Below are 20,703 nucleotides of genomic sequence, written 5' to 3'. Positions count from 1 at the left end.
CTATAACAGTATAATCTGTACATAAATTAGAAACATGCAGCAGTGGAATCCACTACATATATTATAACAGAAGACACTGCCCTGCCACCAGCATCAGTCTTATTAAAGAACGCGACGTACATTTATATATTTTAATAAGAAAAACAAGGGTATTATCTCGGTATCGAGACCAACCCTCGTGTCGTGAAATATTGCTATCCCACCAATAATGATTATAAATACGTATTCTCGCTATCTACAGTGGTGTGCTATAATAATAATAATTGAACTTGACCCTTGATCCAATTTCCGTTCTCTCCCCATGCCCAAATACTTTTCCCTTCACCGAATTGCGTGATAATGTTGAGACACCGCGGTTAAATTGTCAACAAGTCTTCAGATTTCGATTCGCTAACATATATAATATATTATACATTTATTAGTTATTACTTTCAATTATATGGATTCTGAGGGTCCGCATGTTCGCGTGTTAATGACTACCTAGCCTACAACTTAATATAATCGAGAGAAGGGCTGTCCACCATGATATCGATAAACGTATGCAAATCGCATTTTAAATCCACTGGCACCCTATTTAATGAGTCTTAATTTGAATCGAGTGAATACAGGGATTTAAAGAGCTTTCGTGATGACGACAAAATCACGACCCGAACAAAATGTATATAATATACTGTGTAATCATTTAAATTATCGTCATTAATATTATAGTTGTTAAAAATTTTAAAACGTACATAAAATATTATGTATAACTTGTGATTGATGATATTATGTTAAGACATATTGATTTCGATAATCGGACGATCATTTCGACGTAATTTTTTCAATTCTAAAATTCAAACGTATTATTTGTACGTGAAATACTACGATTTCTAAACCATATACCTGGTATATACAAAACAAACGATGCAATCTTTTTATTGGGGTTCTAACAGCACTGCAGTTCATTCATTTTTCCGTAGAATAAATACGCAGATGTCGTACAAGATTTATTTATTTATTTATTTATAATAATTAAACGGACAAAATCTTTAACGTGAATATCTTTTGGATGTCTCGCCAGCTTTGTATTGTCCCTGATAAAACTGTACCAATTATTACGACACGGTATTTAGAATGGCAACCAAGTAAACAAATAAAATAGTCGGAAAAATTAATTATATATTATCCTAAATTACGTAGAAATAAACTAGATGTTAATAATTATAATATACTACGAAATCCATATTAGATTATAATTATAAAAAATAATATGTTATGTTGTCTAGCGGTCTTATCTGTTCGTTTTCTATAGGCATATATTTATTTTACGGCTAGCTGATAACTTTTAAGCGGTCAACAGGAAATGTTTGTAAGACAAAATAAAACAATAAACAAAAATAAACATTTTTGAACTGCATCTAAAAATCTAACACTGTACCTACTTAATATACCTATATATTATAAACACGTTTTTAACATACGCCACTAATAAAATAGTTGAGACACGATCTATTTTTGTTATTGTACATATAAAGTCCAATATAATGGATTTCGATATACAACAATGTATATAAATAGTTATTAAATTTTATATGTTTTTTATCAGAATGTTATTATTAAGTACTGTTAAGTGTTATTATCAATCATCATTATAATTTTAATATGTTTATTTATTTTTAAAAAAACACATTAATTTTCATATTTTCGATATCAGTGGTTATTAAAATGATTTAATTAGATCGAAAACATTTAATTAAAAACATATGTTTCATGGATTGATGTTTAAATGTATTTTGTAAATAACTCACATCTTACAGCTTAATCTTTAGTAATGAATAAAGTTATGCCGGTATCTACTGTATAGTTATTGTTATTCCGTTGAATGTTTACAAATACTAGACAATATTCATATAGGATTTTAAATATCTATAAACGCGTCAGTAATTACAAACCATACTTATATTTAGACCCAATGAAAATACATAAGCAGATGACTCGTATAACAATAGACGAAAATGTAATAATGCTGATGATTGTTGGCGATACCAAAAAAATATATAATAAACAAACGGACCACACTAGTCTTGTCTACAATAATACTATTGTAATAAGTGCAAATATAATATATAAACGAATAAAGTAACGTTTTATCGTCGCAGTGTGCGTGCTGAATCCGTCGGAAAGGGATTTTGGGTGAGCGCGTGCCACACACACACACACGCACACACGCATATATAAAATATATGTATATATACATTATGATATATCGACATGGCCGTTCAAACAATATATACGTGCACATAATATAATACAATATAGGTGAATCACCCAATGCCCTACAACTGCTACTACTGCTGTTGCTGTACATCGCGGTGTGCACTATGTATATTTACTCAGGCTAGGCCCAAAAATCGCACACTCCCCTGCGTCAACGATATGTCGCGAGTGTCTGAAACCTCCCGCCAACGGTTGGGGGGAGACCACGCGTAGTCCGATCGAGGGTGGAACCTCCCCGGTGACACAAAAGGCGAGACACGGATTCTGTTTATCGAGTTCATTGTGTTTTTTCTACCCCTACACCTCCACACTGTCGACGTATAAATCTCCCTAAATTTTCGCTGGACTCAATCCCCGGCCGCGGGAGGGTCCATCGTTCGCATATACTGATTTATAGGTTAGTCGGTTTTCGGAACCCGACCAGGAACACACGTAAAAGAACCATGTCCGCGTACGACTGGCATCCGCAGCAGCAGTTTGTTGTCACCGACAGTGATCTGCCCGAAGTCAAAGGTAAGTCGCTAATATAAACTAGTCAATATTATAATATGTTAACACAACAAAAGAATACAAAACTATTAGCACAACAATTTTTGTAACTAAGAAAAACGTTGTTGGCTTTTACATGGTTTTTGCGCTTTACTAGGTTCCAGTAAAAGATCTAGGCAAACGTATTCAAAGTACCAAACTGCTGTGCTGGAAACGGTGTTCCAAACTTCCAGGTATATCGTGCGGAATAAGAGGCAGCAGATGTCGGCTGAGTTGAGCCTTACCGAGCGGCAAATAAAGATATGGTTCCAGAACAGGCGGATGAAGGAGAAGAAATGCCACAAGGAAACACCACGGATCGTCGTCAATCGTCAAATGCCTCGGCTTCAGAGTGAAAACTGTCCAACAGTCGGTTATCCTGAAGATTATAACAACATCATCGAGCCAGCCAACGACCTGCAGGGCGACGATATTTTCGCTAATGGTTATCATTCTGTAGTGTCCAAACACCAACCGGATAACAGTGGTGGTGGTTATGCCGTTTACGGTGGATACGACTTGCTGACACCAGATCCGTACGACCAACGAATGACAAAACAACAGTGTTGGCCTACTCATACCGTCGACTTCCATCAAGACTTATACAATGACGTAAGTATATTATATTATATTATTCTAAGTATTGTAATATTAGAATTATATCTTGCGGGCTCATTTAAATTCACATTAAACCATATAAACGCAAGTGGCTGCCATATTCCCAAAAATAATGATAATGTTTTATTTTATTCATCAAATATCACTCGAAACTTTATCTTCTCGATTAAAACATACGTCATGGTCAACCACACTATTTTAATAAACCCGTACACGTTCAGAAATCTCTCATTTCAATTAGCTTACTGAATAATTATTATTTGTTTATTATTTAGTATATAATTGAATAATTCTATATAACTTATAGTAATTTTTAATTTTTAAATTTTTTTGAGTATTTTATAAAACACTGTCTTAATTTAAAAAATAAAAATGTCAGGCAACTATATTTATTTGAAAACCCAATGTTATTTCATAATTCCTATAATTTTTCAGCACGATTCAACTCATTTTCAAAGGCTGCCAACAACTCACCACCACTATCCATTGAATTCGCAAGTAAATACTTTTATTAAACGATATTGCTCGTACCTATATAATATTATCGTATATTAATTTTTATTACTTGATGCTTTATATCAAACTCATAATAATAAATAATTTATAATAATTTAATGAATAATATAAACGTCCTTTTATTAATATTCAATTCATTTCATACTATTGGAAGAAGTACCTAGGTAATATTTCAAACCTTACATCTAACACAAATCTTATTTGAATCATAGATTTGTATTTATTTTCTCAACAAATAAAGTGTGTTGTTATTGTATATGCTAGTTATTAAATTTAGTCAATTATGTGTTATACCTATCTATGTATGATAAGTAAAATCGAACCAAAAAAGTTTATATCATCATTAAAATTATTATACCTATACACAACTCTCATACTCATCGACCAGAGAGCTGATATATATATGTATGTCAAAATCGTATTGTAATTTTTAATAGTATAGGATACGTTTAATATTTAATTCGTAATACATTAACAAGTAGTATATACAAATATATAATACACCATAGAGACTTTGCACATTAAATTAATGTGTGTTTGTGTTTATAGGTACAGGACTACGGTCCGCCACAGTTGCAGGCTGCACATAGTTATTGACAGTGGTCATAATACGACACAAGTATAATAATACTATGCAGTTCGGCCTAAATATTTATCATTGTATAATATCCTTCGAATGCTGCGTGGTGATAAAATTCTAGTCAATTCACAAAAAGGTGCTGTCCAGCTGATAAGAGTAGTTGTACGTATTACGTAAGAGGGTCAATCATAATAATATTATACCATTATTATATAAATGCATACCCTTCAGACCACCCACGTACGGTCACCGGATGATGCTGCATCTACTATATATATATATGCGATCCTAATCTAACATAACACGTGAAATGTAAATCATTCATGATTATTATCATTATTATTATTATTTTTTTACATTTAAAATTATAATCAAAATTATAATATATCATACGTTAGTATTATTATTTTATTTATTTTTGCATGTGTGCTTCTATATTTTCTATGTGTTCTATGATTTCAGATATATTTTATAAGTTAATATTCATAGTATGTATTTATTTATTATTAAAATTAATTTTAATCAAAATTTTTCTTTTTTTTATTGATAATAATAGTTACATAGGTAATACATTTGGCATTTTATTACGCTTTACAATAATATGAAAATATACATTTCTTTTACACCAAAAATCTAAGGAATTAAACTAATTTTATTATAACGAGGTACAAATATGAAAATTAGATGTCGTAATACGCGCACATTTCGCTAATCGAAACCAATGTATATTATAGTGCATATTGTGTCAACGGCATACATATAATGCATTATACCCATATAATATACATACGAGGAGTCTTTCGTTCGTTGGCACGTACGCTAGGGCTGCTCTCCTGCTGTGTGCAACCATTTAAACGCACAGCTGCTGCATCACTGTTGTACACACGACAATATTTTCAGGTAAGCCGAGGGTTTCATATTCGTGTAGCATCGTCCAGACATCCTTGCTGCGGTATAGCCGAACATAAAGGTGGGTATAATATTATTATAATAGTATTTTTGCAGAGTCAATATTACGATTTTATACCAACATATCATAACAGTCGCTTATAAACACTTTAAAAGATTCGCTTCTTGCGCCGACCATAACACATAGGTAGCGCTTTTGTCTGTTATTTCACCGAATTAACCCACCCTAGCTAATTATGATACGGGATGTAGGTACTTGTACATAAATATTACTTAAATATTGCCAAGCAAAAGCAAATATACAACTATTTTATCAAGGTTTTATGGGAATTTTCTCAAATCTACACGTCATGTTGTCATAGAGGCATAGATACATTAAAATTTATAATCCTATAAAACTAAATAAATAAATGTATTTTACCTTGATATGAGTAATTTTCTGGAAACCGATGATATATTTTGTTGAACCGGAAGTTACCTGCATAAAAGATTTTTTTGTCGGAAGGTTGTCTTCGCACATCAACAATTACTACGTTTTTATTATAATTTATAATACGTACACTAGCACTCGTAGATGATAACGTAAAAAACGATTTTTTTTTTAGAACCGTTGAGAATAGGACAGTAGACTCAATAAAAACGATCATGAAAAAATTTGCAGCTTAAATCGTGGTATCAGAAGTAAAATAATTCATTATATAAATATAAATACAAAAAATTAGTAATTATAATTATAAAGGTTTATTTTTGAATAAAATCGATATTATTAATTATTATGACATGGTTTTAATTTAAACAACGGCGTATGTAAAATAACTTCGAAGTTGTATTATGATTTCTCGAAAAATAACTATATTATCATAGGTATAACTAATGGGAGAGGCCTTTTGCAGACTAAATCTCTAGTTTTTATTTGATTCTCCCCTATTATAGTTTCCAGTCAATGAGTCAAACCAATCGTTAATACATTGATAAAGTTTTTTATTTAAAATATTGTTTTATTTTTTCAATTAAAACTTTGAAAAAATATTTTTTTTATTATTATTATTATTATATTATTGTACATGATGACCCTGAAAAAACTATTAATAAAATAATGTAATAGGTACCATCTATTATTATAATTAGTTATACCTATTTTGTTTTCTCGTGTTTTTCAAACTTTATTAAATATTAATGAAACTGAATTAAGATCAAACATTTTGGTTGCAAAAAATTGTTCTAATAATGAATTAAAAAAGATAAAAAGCCATCAGGGAAATTTAAAGCGGCTAAAAAGTATTGTTTAAAAGTATGTTTTTTGAAAATTAAAGTTTTTGGTGTGGAATTATTTTTCCTGAGTCATTAGTAATAGGTAGTAGTATTTATTACGAGCGTTTTACAATAATTACTTTGTAAAATATTTATAGAATAATCGTATTTAAAAGTTAAAAAACACACGTATTTATGTGTGTAAAAATGTAAAAAATATATACCTATTATATTAAACATATTTATCCATCATACGTCCTTCAACTATATCGTACCGTCCGCTGCGATACCACCGCTGATTTATTTTATATTCGTATTCTCGTATTTAGTATTAGATACAATACACGAGATATATGATACGGATATAATGTGGGTCACTGCGCAATGGCCGATTATTGCGACGTCATCGTTGCACCATGATGACGACGCGCGACGCGGTGGCGTAGAAATAAAATACGAGATGGAGAACGGCTACGGCGGTGATATATAATCTGCAGATGGACATTAAAAACACATTTTCGATATGAGTTTTGCAAAACTTCGTTGATTAACTTGCACTGTGTGGGAAAACTATGATTTTTGGTCGATGAGTACTCACTCAAATGTATTATTATTATTATTATTATTATTATTATTAGTAGTAGTAGTAGTAGTAGTAGTAGTAGTAGTAGCATTAGTAGCTATGTAGTGGTTACCCCGTTATCCGTAAGGCCTTGCTAGTAAATTTCGCTTTCACGAACAACTGTACAATCCGTTTTTATATCTAATACATCTGCATGGCCAGACATGAGAGCAACCACTCACCGATCGAATGTCGTTTCTGTGACTTTTATTGGACATACACAATATACCATCTTAAACTTCAAAACGAACGTAAACAAATAATCATTTAAGCACTTTATTAAAAGTCGGCGTTTAATAGTGATCGTAATGCACTATTACCATTATCTGAACCCTTTTTTGTCTCCATATATTTTTATTTCATCAAATTTAATAAAATTAAAACCATTGGCTATAAATTTTACTTATTATTGACTATGATTAAAGTTATACTAATTGTTATTTATTACGTAACGATTGTATTTTCTTAGTTTTGACGAAGTTATATTTTTTATACTGTTACTTAGCTTATTAATTTTACTGATTACATGATTGTTTTCTCAACCTTGTTTTAAGCAATAATATTTTGTTTTGCTGTTTAATTTAGTTTATACATAACTTGAAAGGTTAGTACAACAATACAAAATATGTATTATTATTTTTAAAATAGTCATATTTTTACAGAATGTGAACTATACCTATGATGGCTAATACATTAATTGACGTGCACTTATCAATATATTATGGTTCACAAAAAATTCTTCATCTATAATAAAATAAAAAATATAACAATGCTTTTCTTTAGTACTTACTACTTTTTTATGATACAATTTTGTAAGTTAAATGAATTATATTTTCATATAATAAAGCTCTTTTATCAAATTGAACAAATTTTACATTCGCAAACTACCAAAATATAAAAAAAATAACAAATTGTCCAGACTCGATAGAACTTCCTAAAATGTACAATAATCAGTTTAGTAATACTTACACATCAATACACTTGTTTAATATTATAATCAAAATCAATGCTGAGACAAGAGTAAGAAAAATGTGATAAATCTCAAGAAATACCCATAAGAATTGGCTCTATCAGTCGATTTTCTTTATATACGTATTCAAAATTAAATTAAAACATCTGCATAATAAAAAATATTATGATTATATTTTTTGTGGCAATTACTAATTAAATGAAAAAAATAACATATAAATTGATAAATATTTTTAAAACTGCTATTTATTTTTAATTATTTGAGTATATTTAGTATGCAGTTATGTAATATTTAAGTGATTCCTATATTTTTCGAAAAAATATTTTTATATTTAATTAGATGCTCAAAAAGTCAAATCATACACATTAAGGTTCGACACAAATTGCAAAAATATAATGTACTAGTAAACAAAATATAATAATAATAATTATGTAATGATGTTAGTTATAAATAAGCCTACCTACTCTATAATTTCAGGTACTTATAAAATAGAAAAAGAAAAAGAAATCACTCTGTTCTATTTCAATAACGAAATTGTGTAATAAAAATATTTATAGCCTATAGATTATGACTACCAGCAGCAACAACCTCTCTCCCCTAATCAATATACTATCGTTTTACGCGATTGAACTATAATAATGTTTTGTAGGTAGGTCATTGAGTTTTTTGCAATTTTTTCGACTGAAATAAATGTGTTAAATGTTTTTCGAAAAATGAATACATCGCACAATCGAACTATTGTACAACTTTTCAAAGGTTGTTTTCTTTGTATATATACAAAAACACCGACAATAGTCGATGTAAAATATTTTTTGTAGATTTCCTAATAACCTACGAAATCTCTCCGGAAACATTTGTTGACTATGTGAATTCTTTTATTTTCGTCACCGGAACCGATTTTTTTCGTTTATTTGTATTATACAGTATATAATGTATAATGTTTACGCCTTCTCAAGAACAAAATACTCGGACACAACGGTTCACGGTCGACGGTAGTGGGATCTTCTTAATGGTTTTTTCCGTGACGATCCCGGTCCGCGGTAACACCGTGACCGAAACGCGCATTCACGTCCACCCTGCGTCGCGAATCAGCTGCTGTCCCTTGTTTTTTCGAAAACCCTGAGCAAATAAAAAATAACAATATTAACACACTCCACCGACACAACAATGACTGATGATCTTTAATCGACCACACGTACGTCATATTATTTTATTATACATTACATAATATATTGTGATACGTGCATCAAAATAAAACTATCTAATCCCACAAAATATAATCGATAATAATATACTACGCTGTATATAATAGTAATATGCATGACTAAATAGTATAAAAGACAATATAACATATAGTTATCAACCGTTTGTTGTATACTATAAATATACTGTAGATCAAATAATAAAAATTAAAAATGTCATACATATTATAATAATAAATAATAATGTACCAAGAACTATTAATAGTTATAACAAGCAACTATAAATTCATCGACTACCGGAAATAAATATACAAATAAATGTTTTAAAAAACTAGACCCAATAACAACACTATATTTAAGTTAATAATACTAGTTTTCTTAAAATTTTAAAGTATCTTCTTTGATTATACATCATTTATATCTCTAGGTATAATTCCAACTATATTTTGATAAATCAGTGACAAAACAAATTATTTATGTTTTAATCTTATTAAATAAATTATTTATATTTTCCATTTAAAACCAATTACTATCAAATTAAATATAATCTGAACATATTTTCAAAAACTAAAATTAATCTAAGAAACTAAATATAAAAAATGAACTGACAAAACTGAAAACATCAAAAGATGCGAGCTCATTAATATAAGTTACAATATATTGAATATAGCCGATCAGTTAAAATAATAAACGAATAAATCAATAATATAAGTACATAATAATATCATATGACGTACAGAGCCTCACAATTTCATACGTTCCCATTCGTTTAAGTCTCCGCAAACATACTAATCTATCGTATCTGTCGGTACTAGCTATGATAGCTGGACAACCATGAAAAATAATAATTTAATAATATTCTGTCGATAAATAAAGTGTATACTGTCGTGGTGGGTAGGTGTAAGCCGTTTGGCAGTGTCCGTAGACACCAGGTTTTCGACATTATAATATTCGCACTCCCCACGCGATGGTGATAATAAATGCTCACACGCGGACGTTTGTAAATGATGTAAATATGAAAATTTTTCTCGCGGTTATAATCCGGCAAATAAAAGAAGTATAGGGTGCGATGGCTTTGCTTCGCCATACGTCGTTTTTGTGATAAAGTGAATTCGATTACAATAATATCAAGGGTCGTATGCACGCACATATATATATATATATATATATATATATATATTATATACACATACTATACTATTATTTATGTGCTTAATCCATGTTCGACAATACTTTTCAGTTTTGCAATATTGTATATACATACAATCTAACTCAGATCACGATTACTATTGCTCGGCGTTTCGCTAATTCGAAATTTTTATACATCCGTAACGACTAAGAGTGGTGAAACAAAAGCGTCTCGCTATGTAATAATATTCACGATTGAAAATGGAAAAGAAAAAAAAATCCATTAAATCCTAAAAAATTTCAGTGTAACACGCCAATTTGGTCGTCATCATTAGTCAAAAAATAAAAAAAAAACAAATAACAACAAACAACACGAAACGCGGAACCCTCTGAGAATTCCTTTTATATTCATTTCGAATGGTTGCATGTCATATATATATATATATGACAACGGCTATGACGGGTGGCAGAGGGTGGTAGTGGTGGTTTCGAGGAAAGGGTGGTAAAGCGGAAAAGAAACAATGCGTGCGTACGCGGTTCGGGTTTTAAATTTTCTCTCCGGGCTAAGGGGCGGATTGTCACTCAAGTTTTGAACTGCATTGACTAATGACACCGGGCCCCGGTATTGGCACACACCCCTCCTCCGTCACCGTCGACGTGTACACTACTCGCCGCGCTGTAGGGCTGTCAAATACATAAAAGATGGATGGATATTTGCAACAGGCAAATACGCGAACGCACACGCACACACATACGCGCTCGCGCGCCGCGCAGCGCGAGTACACTCACATATACGTACGTACTGGTATAGAGACCATTTTGAATTTTTTTTTGCTGTCAACCCATCACTGAAAACAATACCGCACACGTGTGATTATTACGTTTATGTGGGTATTTAATGACATTTTACGCGCTATACGTATATAACTATAAGTATGGTCATATTAATGTACCTACCCATTTTTATCGCATCGCTAATTTTTTTTTGTTTTTTTGAATACGATTTCAAAAAGACGTTTGAACACCCAAGAAAAGTCAACGAGTCAATAACAAGCATAATTTTATTATAGTTTATCTACAGATTGATATTCAAATAATACTTGAACGTCCTATGAGAGATGAGCAATACCAAACATTTTTATTTTGATATTCAATAAATGTTCTAAAACGGTTTTATCAACTCCTATACCATTTTTATAAAAATATTGATTGTGATGTGCGGAAATGTGTATTTACAATGAGTAAGTTATAAGGTGAATAAAATATATAAAAAACGGTGAATATTAAGTAGTCAAATTCATAATAAATATCCTAATAGTTGATAAAAAAAAAAACCCAAATTTCATCAATACTCAATACGCTGGACGCTTGTCTTCACTGTCGAGAGCACTGAGCCACTGAGGTATTAAAAACAATTTTCACCCGTGTTCAATAAATGAATATAGTATAAGTACCATATTGCAGCGGCATTATTTTTCAAATACAAAACCAACGGAGTAATAATAATATGATACATTTGCATGCCAGCGAGTTGCGATTACTCTGTTTGACGTGTCGCGGCTACAGTGATTTTTACAACAATAAAATCGTTAGCACGTGTGTTATTATTTATCACTGTCTTCGCGTGAGAACTACCGCGTCGGTGGCATATTGCGCGTTAAACTGCAAACAGCAGCGGACGACGGGATCGCGTTATTATACATTAAATTATATGCATCGCACCGCGGGGCGCGCGAGGTCGACTCGAGTGAAGCCGAATGACGGAATCGGTTGTACGATTTACGACGCCGCCGCCACTATTTTATTATTACCATATTAGCGTTACATCGAATACATCGTAGGCATAATATTCTGGCTATAATATATAATAATACGACATTTAACTTCGCACAGAGAACTGTTGAGAAATTTATCGGCTTATGGAGAAACAGCGACGGGCGCGCATGTGACAAGCATCTGGTCAATGCGCACGCCGGAAACGCGAGCGTATACTGTTTACAGTCTTTATGTTCGGTACGGCTACAGTTTCGCGTAGGTATATAATATATAATATACAATTTGTTCTTTTTGCGGAAGGAAGCGGAAGGGAGCGGTTCAAACCTACTTGTCTATAGTATAGATGTATATATAATAATATAATATTTTTAACTCCAAACTAAATAACATAAAAATGTAACGAGGTGTTCAAAATATAATGAAAAATTAAGTATAATATAATATGCACAATAAGACGCGAATATATTATAACTATACTTTTAATTTGCATAGGACTGCTGTTTCAAATCTTAGATCCGACAATATATTATGTCAATCAGATTTAGTAAAAATCAGAAAAAATCCGGACAGGATATACTGTGGAGACCTAAACGAGTACGGCTGGCATTTTCATCGGCGCAATTTATATGCAAGTATATATTTATTATGATTGAATGTCAAATGGAAGAATAAACCCGTCGCATTCGAAAAACAATTCTGATCGGAAAAGGCGAACGACACCGAAAAAATGTTCATCTTGGAACAAAAATAATAGGTTAGGTTACCAAATAATAAAAGAATATACTTTATTATTTTGAAGCAAGCGTAAACATGTCGTGACATTTTATAATTATATTATACGTAATATAATGCCACCGTGTTCGTTGTCCGTACAGCTGACACACACATAAATGTATACATAATATACACACTTGGTCGTGTGCGCGCAGTACACAACACTGCGGAATTTATCATATTTTTAAAATAACAAAACGAAATAACCCTTATCATACGCGGTTGTGGTGACGATATCATCACGTTTTATTAGTAATTAAACATTTTTGGCACACCACTTGAAGGGTGCATACGTGAATCTTGATCACAAAGGCAACATGGCTAGTCCCATCAGGGGTGGCGGGTCACCGTGACCCTAACGCTGCTACTGTGCAGTCTTTTTGACATTGGGCAATCGTGGAAAACATTCACACATAAAAACTTTACACACACAATAATACACACAACCTATGAAATTACTTTTTTTCTTTAAAGTCGGTCACAATAAAATTGCTTTGTAACCGTCACTCGAATGAAACGAAAAACAATTACCGATGTTGTCGAAAATACAATATAATATACTATATATAGTATTTGTGCGTGTAATTATAATGAATTATAATTAATTATATATATATACATATAAGAGCATGAACAACAAAATTACCCACACACGTTTTTAGAAATAGAAACCAATGCTTTGCAAGAGTTCGCAAGTCAATTTTTTGAAATTTGTTATATTACACTAATTTTGTATTAATAGGTACGGTATATAGCCATATAGGTAAACGATGGCCCACCCGAGTCGTTCTGTAAAACTTTCAAATTTGTGTCGATTTGTTCCTCTTGAGTGTACACGCGTCTCGTTTTGGATACCTCCGCAGTGCATGTCGTAGGCGTGGGTATATTACGCCTACGCGGGAAATATAATTTGTTGTTCATCTGGTACGACGATAAATAATATTACGGTATTGTCGTGAGCATGCTTGGTTGAAATCTGCAAAGTAACTCTTGACTAAGTATAACACTCATGGTTTATATAATATATAATAATAGCAACTTCACCGTATTACTAATATACAGCGTGTCTATACAACGCTCGTTCGAAAGAGATAATGGACAATTTGAAAGCAAAATTAGTCATAGCCCAGAGTTAAGTACATTATAGATTTCGTTTCGTGTGCATTTAAATAGATCATTTTTGAATACATTCGAAGGCGATTTCTTAGAAATAATATTTATTGTTATACCTATAACCGTTATTGTAAGACGTGTACAGTCTATATAGAAAATTCACCGACCTCACTTTGAACGTCTTCCGCGGTCCGTTCGGTACAGTGACGTCATGCATTCATGCATAGTGGTTCACCCTTGTTTCACACATAAAAATTTGTTTTACGCGTGGTAAATAAAGAAAACAATAATAACAAACAACAATCGATAAACAGTACACATATTATACTGTTGCTAAAATGTATGTATATAATATATATATATATATATATATACTTACGGACGTCCGATCGTTAGAATCAACGCATACCTATTATGCTATAACGGAGTATCGCGTAATACGTATAAAACGAACTGCGTTCTGCCGAGTCGAAGTATGGATGTTATAGATCATTAATCATTTTCGAAAAATATAAAACATATATTGTACTCGAACGATTAACGCTTTTGACGGTCTTTTTTTCGCGTGCATATATTTAATACTGCTGCTGCAGTCCACACCCCTTCGATATAATAATGTGTTATGTGCAGTATACATATTCTATTAAACAACAAATAGGCATAAATCAGGTGATAGAGTTTATAATAATTTGTAGGTATCGAAATAATTTGTACTAGCCACTAGGTATATAATATATGTATACTAGAATATAACGTTTTTAAAATACTTTAATCGTGACGGAGCAAAAACAATAAAATCTATTATATTTATTGTTTGTTATACGTGGTGCATGCCTTAAATGGACGTTTTACTTACGGTCTTATGCTGTAATAAACGCATAACTATATACAATAAGCGTGCGTGTGCGTACATGATTTCAGTGTACTGCAGTGGTAAACATCACTGCAGCGGACGGATCCAGCTAGCTTATGTCCTGAGCATATGACAATTATATTATATTAGTATAACGTTGCACTGCGGTTACCACTATTAAACTTCAACTGTACCAATGTCTACCTGGCTTTTCGCCTGGAGGAGGAAACTGCGATTACATAAAGAGATAAAGAGGTGGAGCGCCGCTGGTGTAAAATCCAGACGAACTTGTCAAGTCCCACAGCACACGGAAAGGTGTACCAATGTCATAAATGTTTACTAGTGAGTATTTTTATACAATTTTCCACCTGTTTGCTTGATATTATTTTTAACAGTCGAAATATAAAGTTTCAAAATAAAAACGATACGCATTTAAGTCGTGCGTGTACTTGATATTTTTATGGAACAAATGATGGTGACCTACCTTATAACTTATACATATAATACAATATTCCAATACATAACGAAATGTACACTTTATACTTGTAATTTTTTTTTGTTTAATTTTGAAGTATATGCAAGAAACGGTTTTGAGGGATATCCCACGCGCAACCTCTGGTACATCGTCGTCGACGCATCTATTATATTATTATATTTGGGTACTTACGCAAACCGGTTCCATGGGTGAAGGGATTCTTTCTGGAAACACTTTGCTCGGGGGAAATAAAAAAAAGAACATCACCATGTGCACATTTTAATGTATACACTATACATATATATATATACCTTTACAGTAAGTGTATATAGCCCAACAATACAAAGATCTATATAATAATATTCCCATAGCGTAACCTGTTGTGTACATATTATATGCGCTGCGATAGATACGACAACGAATTATATACTTATATAACAAATAGTCTTGGGCAGCGGTGCAATTTGACAAATCGTTAAGTTGTTAGATGCGCATAAGTCGTTATTCAACGTTACTACGCGTGTATTTTAATACATGTATGTATGTGTGTTTTAGCGGTTAAAATTTTAATATAACTAATTACTCTCTGTTCTATCAAACTATATCAAACACACACATATACATTGTACTGTAAACATAGTCATGTTTACTCATCTCATATAAACAAGTATTTATATATATATTTATATATAAATATTTCTTAAACAATATATAATAATATCATATATTTATACTGTTCATAAGCCACGACGTGATGCAATCAAAATTTGTATTTTCCAATAATCGTCATTATACGTATCATCAAACTAATTTAATTCAAAAGTAAGGACTTATAATATTATATTAATACACTTGAAGTGGTTGGTGATTACTGATGGTGGAAACGACTTAACAATTGTGTGTTTTCAAAATAATTCAAACATATTAAACGTTCTAAATTATCTAAAAAAAAAAAAAAATGAATATACCTACTCTTAAAATTGTCTATATAATTTATCTATAAACTAATATCTATCGATTATTTAAACTATTGCTAAAGTGAATTTTTTTCATTATACTCGAAAATCAAGTCATCAAAACCTAATCTAACTCTTATAAGCATCATATAAATTATATGATTTCAACCTCACTTACATCATAAACACATCAATAATTTATTTTTCTAAACGAGCATTTTTATACGATTTATACAAGATATAACGATTTAATACAAACATCGACTTATGAGAATGATCAATGACTAATGAGGTTTATGATCTTCTTAAAGAATAAACACATAAAAACTGTTATATTATAAAGTATTCTAAACAAAAAACAAAAAAAAAAAAAGGCCTTGAATTGGAATAGAAACAAACACAACTCAACCGATGAGTATTATACAAAAATCACGTGCACTTCAAAAATTAATACGACTCATGCGTCTTTATTATATAGCCATACATCGTGTGAGTATATGTTCAGTAGTAAGAAAAAAAATAAAAAACGCGCAGAACGCACATTAAAAATATAAGGAAAAAAATATTTCATCTTAAAACACTGCCGCCGAAAACGTTACCATCTGCACGTAGATTATGTATACATTTTACGACGTACAAATTGAGAGATGTCCATTAGCCGTGTCACTTCGTGCGTGGTCGAAAAAAATTGGGGGAATTCCGTCGAACACGCGGCATTAATTTCACGACCGATCAAATGATTATGCGGGGACGTGGATAGGTCGTAAATCGCCAAGACGAGCAAACGGAACAAAAAACACTCCTCGAGACAATGTCTTAGCCAGGTGTTGTATAATATACATTCAATATGACATTAACGACATCCAGCTAGTCTTCAAAGGGTATGTTATAGAAAAATATATGGTGATACCCAAAAATACGACTCGCCGCTGAGTTGACAGTGTGCACGCGTTATTGCAGCGCGTTCGGCTATCGCGAAGTGACAAATGATGGTAATCTGTCCGAGTAGGTAATTGGACAAAGTTTCGGTAAACTCACGGAGGATATCTCAAGACGCATATACACATACGTGCTACAAATTCACTATATAATATTATATATTGTGTATAAATTAGACGCAGACACGCGTTCGTGCATAATTATTTAGCGATGCTGCGGTGGACAGTGAGCGGCAGAGCGGGTTTTCGGTCAAAGTTCGTCAAAATTCGTTCGGAAAGGGTCTGTCAACGGGCATGTCATGTGTGTATGTGTACGTGCGTGTGTGTGTGTTGTGTGTGACGTGACTCGAGCAACCCTCAAGAATCTGTGTGTGGGGTTGTTGTCGGGCCCCGCACGTTTATCGGCCATAAGACATGTGTTAGACACACGCACACACCCGCATAACTACAATATCCAATAGACACACTGTACAGTTTTAACTTACACGTGTGCTACGAACTCTACGGTGCAGTATCCTCCCATAGAATGCATATCCTGCACTACTGGCACTAAACGACATTATATTATGTACGTCAAATACGTAATAATACGTAAGTACAAGGTATGTAATCTATAAGCATCAAACGCTGCAGCATGAACCGCATGTATTAAAAACAAAAGAATAAGATAAAATATTGTAGAAAAATATTGGAAGCACCCGAGATCTTATATTGCAAAATATTAACATCTAGTAACTACACTAAATATAGACCATATCTACTGGGATGGAAAACTATAGAGGGTAGCCTACCCCTTTAAAACCAGCTCACACTCCCTTTAAACATGTGTCTCATTTTTTAACCAATTTCTATAATTTAGACGATTTTCATCGCCTTTTATTAGATAACGAATATACCTAATATTATCATTTGAAAATAATATATTCTATTATGGTTTGATCCACATAATTTATTGTAATCTTTGAAAATTGGCTCATTAGTAAATTTTAATCCCCACTCATTGTACATCGTCGATATATTTAAATATATCATAACCCTGCAGTTTGATTGTATGCTATAGTTATTTATTTATAAATTTAAAATATATTATAATAAAATGACTATACAACTTATTGTTTATTTATACACATAAATAAATACGGATAACTCGTAACTATGCATATTATGAAGACGTGGTATATATATTGAAGAACACAATTTATATACAATATACTTATATCATTTTTGATTTCAAAATGATTTTTAATAAATAAAAATGTTTGTATACTGAATCTTAAAAATCAAAATGTTTTATTTCAGTCTTATTATACTGATTTAAACTAGTCCTAATATATACGAGGTTAGGTAAAAATATAAAAAATAAAATTCATAAAATCTTTATGTAGATAAATTCCTTTGGTATACTATCAAAATATCAGTTTCGGTTTCAGAATTATTTTTCTTCTTTGGTACATTTTGAGTTTCTATTGGTGTATACTTCGTAGAATTCACAGTAATGGGTTGTTGTTGTGCTGTTCAAAATGCATTCATACATTAATATTCTCAGTATAAATTGATCGCAAAATGTTTGATTAAGATGTTGCATAAAGAAAAGTAAACATTAAAGCATTATGAAAAAAAAATCACTTGGAATAAGCCAATTTTACTAAAATATTAAATACATTTAAAGTTCTGCACTAAACTAGTTAAACTCCATACTACAAATGCTTCAATAACAGACTTTTTCAATTTTAAGTACAAAACCTTACTGTATGTTAAATTATATAAAAATTTATTTTATTTTATTTCGTAAAAAAATTAAAAAATGTATATAATATTGTATAAATATTATATCATATATCATATGCATATAACTAGTTTATAATCTATGAAATATGAACAAAAACTATAACTATTTCATCATGAAGTCGATACCTTCACTGAAAGATCTCTTCACTCTATGTCTACTTTTTTGTACCTTACATTGTTCTCTGTTATTGGTCAATGTATGTTAAGTGATCTAATAAATGAGTAGCCTGCAATCCTACAATATAGAAACATTATATTAAAAAAAAAGAAAATGTTTATATGATCATAAATCGCTCTGAAGCCAAATGGCAAAGCCGTCAAGGTACCGAAAAGATTCCCGATAGGCTGATCATATTGTAATATATGATTTTATTATAGACTGCGGGGCGGAGAGTCGGCTATTTGGATATCTATAATAAATTTCAGATGAAATTAAATTTTTAACAATTTTATAGCCTGATAATTGTTTTCACGTGTTCACAGATTGTTTAAGTATTGGACTGTAATTAAAATCTTGTACTGATTTACTTGTACATTGAATATCTTGCTCATTTATGACATAACCTACTTAAATTAAATACAGCGCATATATATAAATAAATAAATAAATAATAATGTCATATGTCCAAATTCAATATTAAAAGATGATTCTAATTTTATATTGATAGTAAAATATTATACTAATAAGTTTCAAAACTAATGTTGACATATTTTACTAATTATTAGTATACAAAATATAAGTATTTAATTTCAATAAAATAATTTTAAAAATAGAAATTAAGTTTTACTTAGAAGTTTTATCCCTTCAATAGTTGCTGTAAGGAAATCATACTTTGAAAGGCATCAGTACATACTACTGAATTCTTTTAAAAGCTAATTATTGACATCTACGGTATAAAAATCATTATTAATATAGTATGTACAATAGTAATTAATATAAGCTATATTAAAAAGAATGAAAAGTCTCAGAATCACCTAATCTAATTTACATTAACTAACAACTATAATAATAAATTCTTGTGATTCATAGGCTTTCGATATTAAATTTAAATAGTAATTTTGTTGAATAATAATCACCATTAAAAACGATAATCATTTATTATTTTATTATATTATTATATATTTAAAATCATAGGAACTTTCCATGTTTTATAGCATGTGAGAAATTATTTAGTAACAACAGATTTTTGATACCTGTAATCACGCGTCTCAGGTTGAAATATAGTTTATCATTGAATACGTCATGTTTGATTTGTAATTTTTTGATGTATTTTCAATCTTATTACTAAGTTAAGCTTTCGTATTTTTAAATAAGATAAGATAAATTGAGTGGACACTAATATATACCTAGGCGTCCAACTACATTTACGGATGATAAACAACTAACCATCATCATCGTCATGTTTTAATGCATAATATAATACATACGATAATATAATAACAATATATA

General features: G+C 31.0%; 1 protein-coding gene across 1 annotated transcript; it reads left to right on the top strand.

Annotated features, from left to right (window-relative positions):
• Positions 1-2,671: 2,671 nt before the first annotated feature.
• LOC112593326 (homeobox protein abdominal-A homolog) lies at positions 2,672-4,890 on the top strand. Its single transcript, XM_025337713.1, has 4 exons — positions 2,672-2,769; positions 2,903-3,396; positions 3,838-3,900; positions 4,468-4,890. The coding sequence occupies exons 1-4, from the start codon at positions 2,700-2,702 to the stop codon at positions 4,513-4,515; spliced, it is 675 nt and encodes a 224-aa protein (XP_025193498.1). The 5' UTR covers positions 2,672-2,699; the 3' UTR covers positions 4,516-4,890.
• Positions 4,891-20,703: the final 15,813 nt, after the last annotated feature.

This window comes from Melanaphis sacchari, unplaced genomic scaffold, assembly GCF_002803265.2.
Source record: "Melanaphis sacchari strain LSU unplaced genomic scaffold, SCAv2.0 Contig0_pilon_pilon, whole genome shotgun sequence".
NCBI lineage: Eukaryota > Metazoa > Arthropoda > Insecta > Hemiptera > Aphididae > Melanaphis > Melanaphis sacchari.
This window is presented reverse-complemented; position numbering and strand designations above follow the sequence as displayed.

Excerpts from the sequence above, each read along its gene's own strand:
- LOC112593326 (XM_025337713.1), top strand. The coding sequence starts at position 2,700 with ATGTCCGCGTACGACTGGCATCCGCAGCAGCAGTTTGTTGTCACCGAC. Across the intron at positions 2,770-2,902 it reads TGATCTGCCCGAAGTCAAAG|GTTCCAGTAAAAGATCTAGG; the intron begins GTAAGTCGCTAA and ends GCGCTTTACTAG. Across the intron at positions 3,397-3,837 it reads ATCAAGACTTATACAATGAC|CACGATTCAACTCATTTTCA; the intron begins GTAAGTATATTA and ends ATAATTTTTCAG.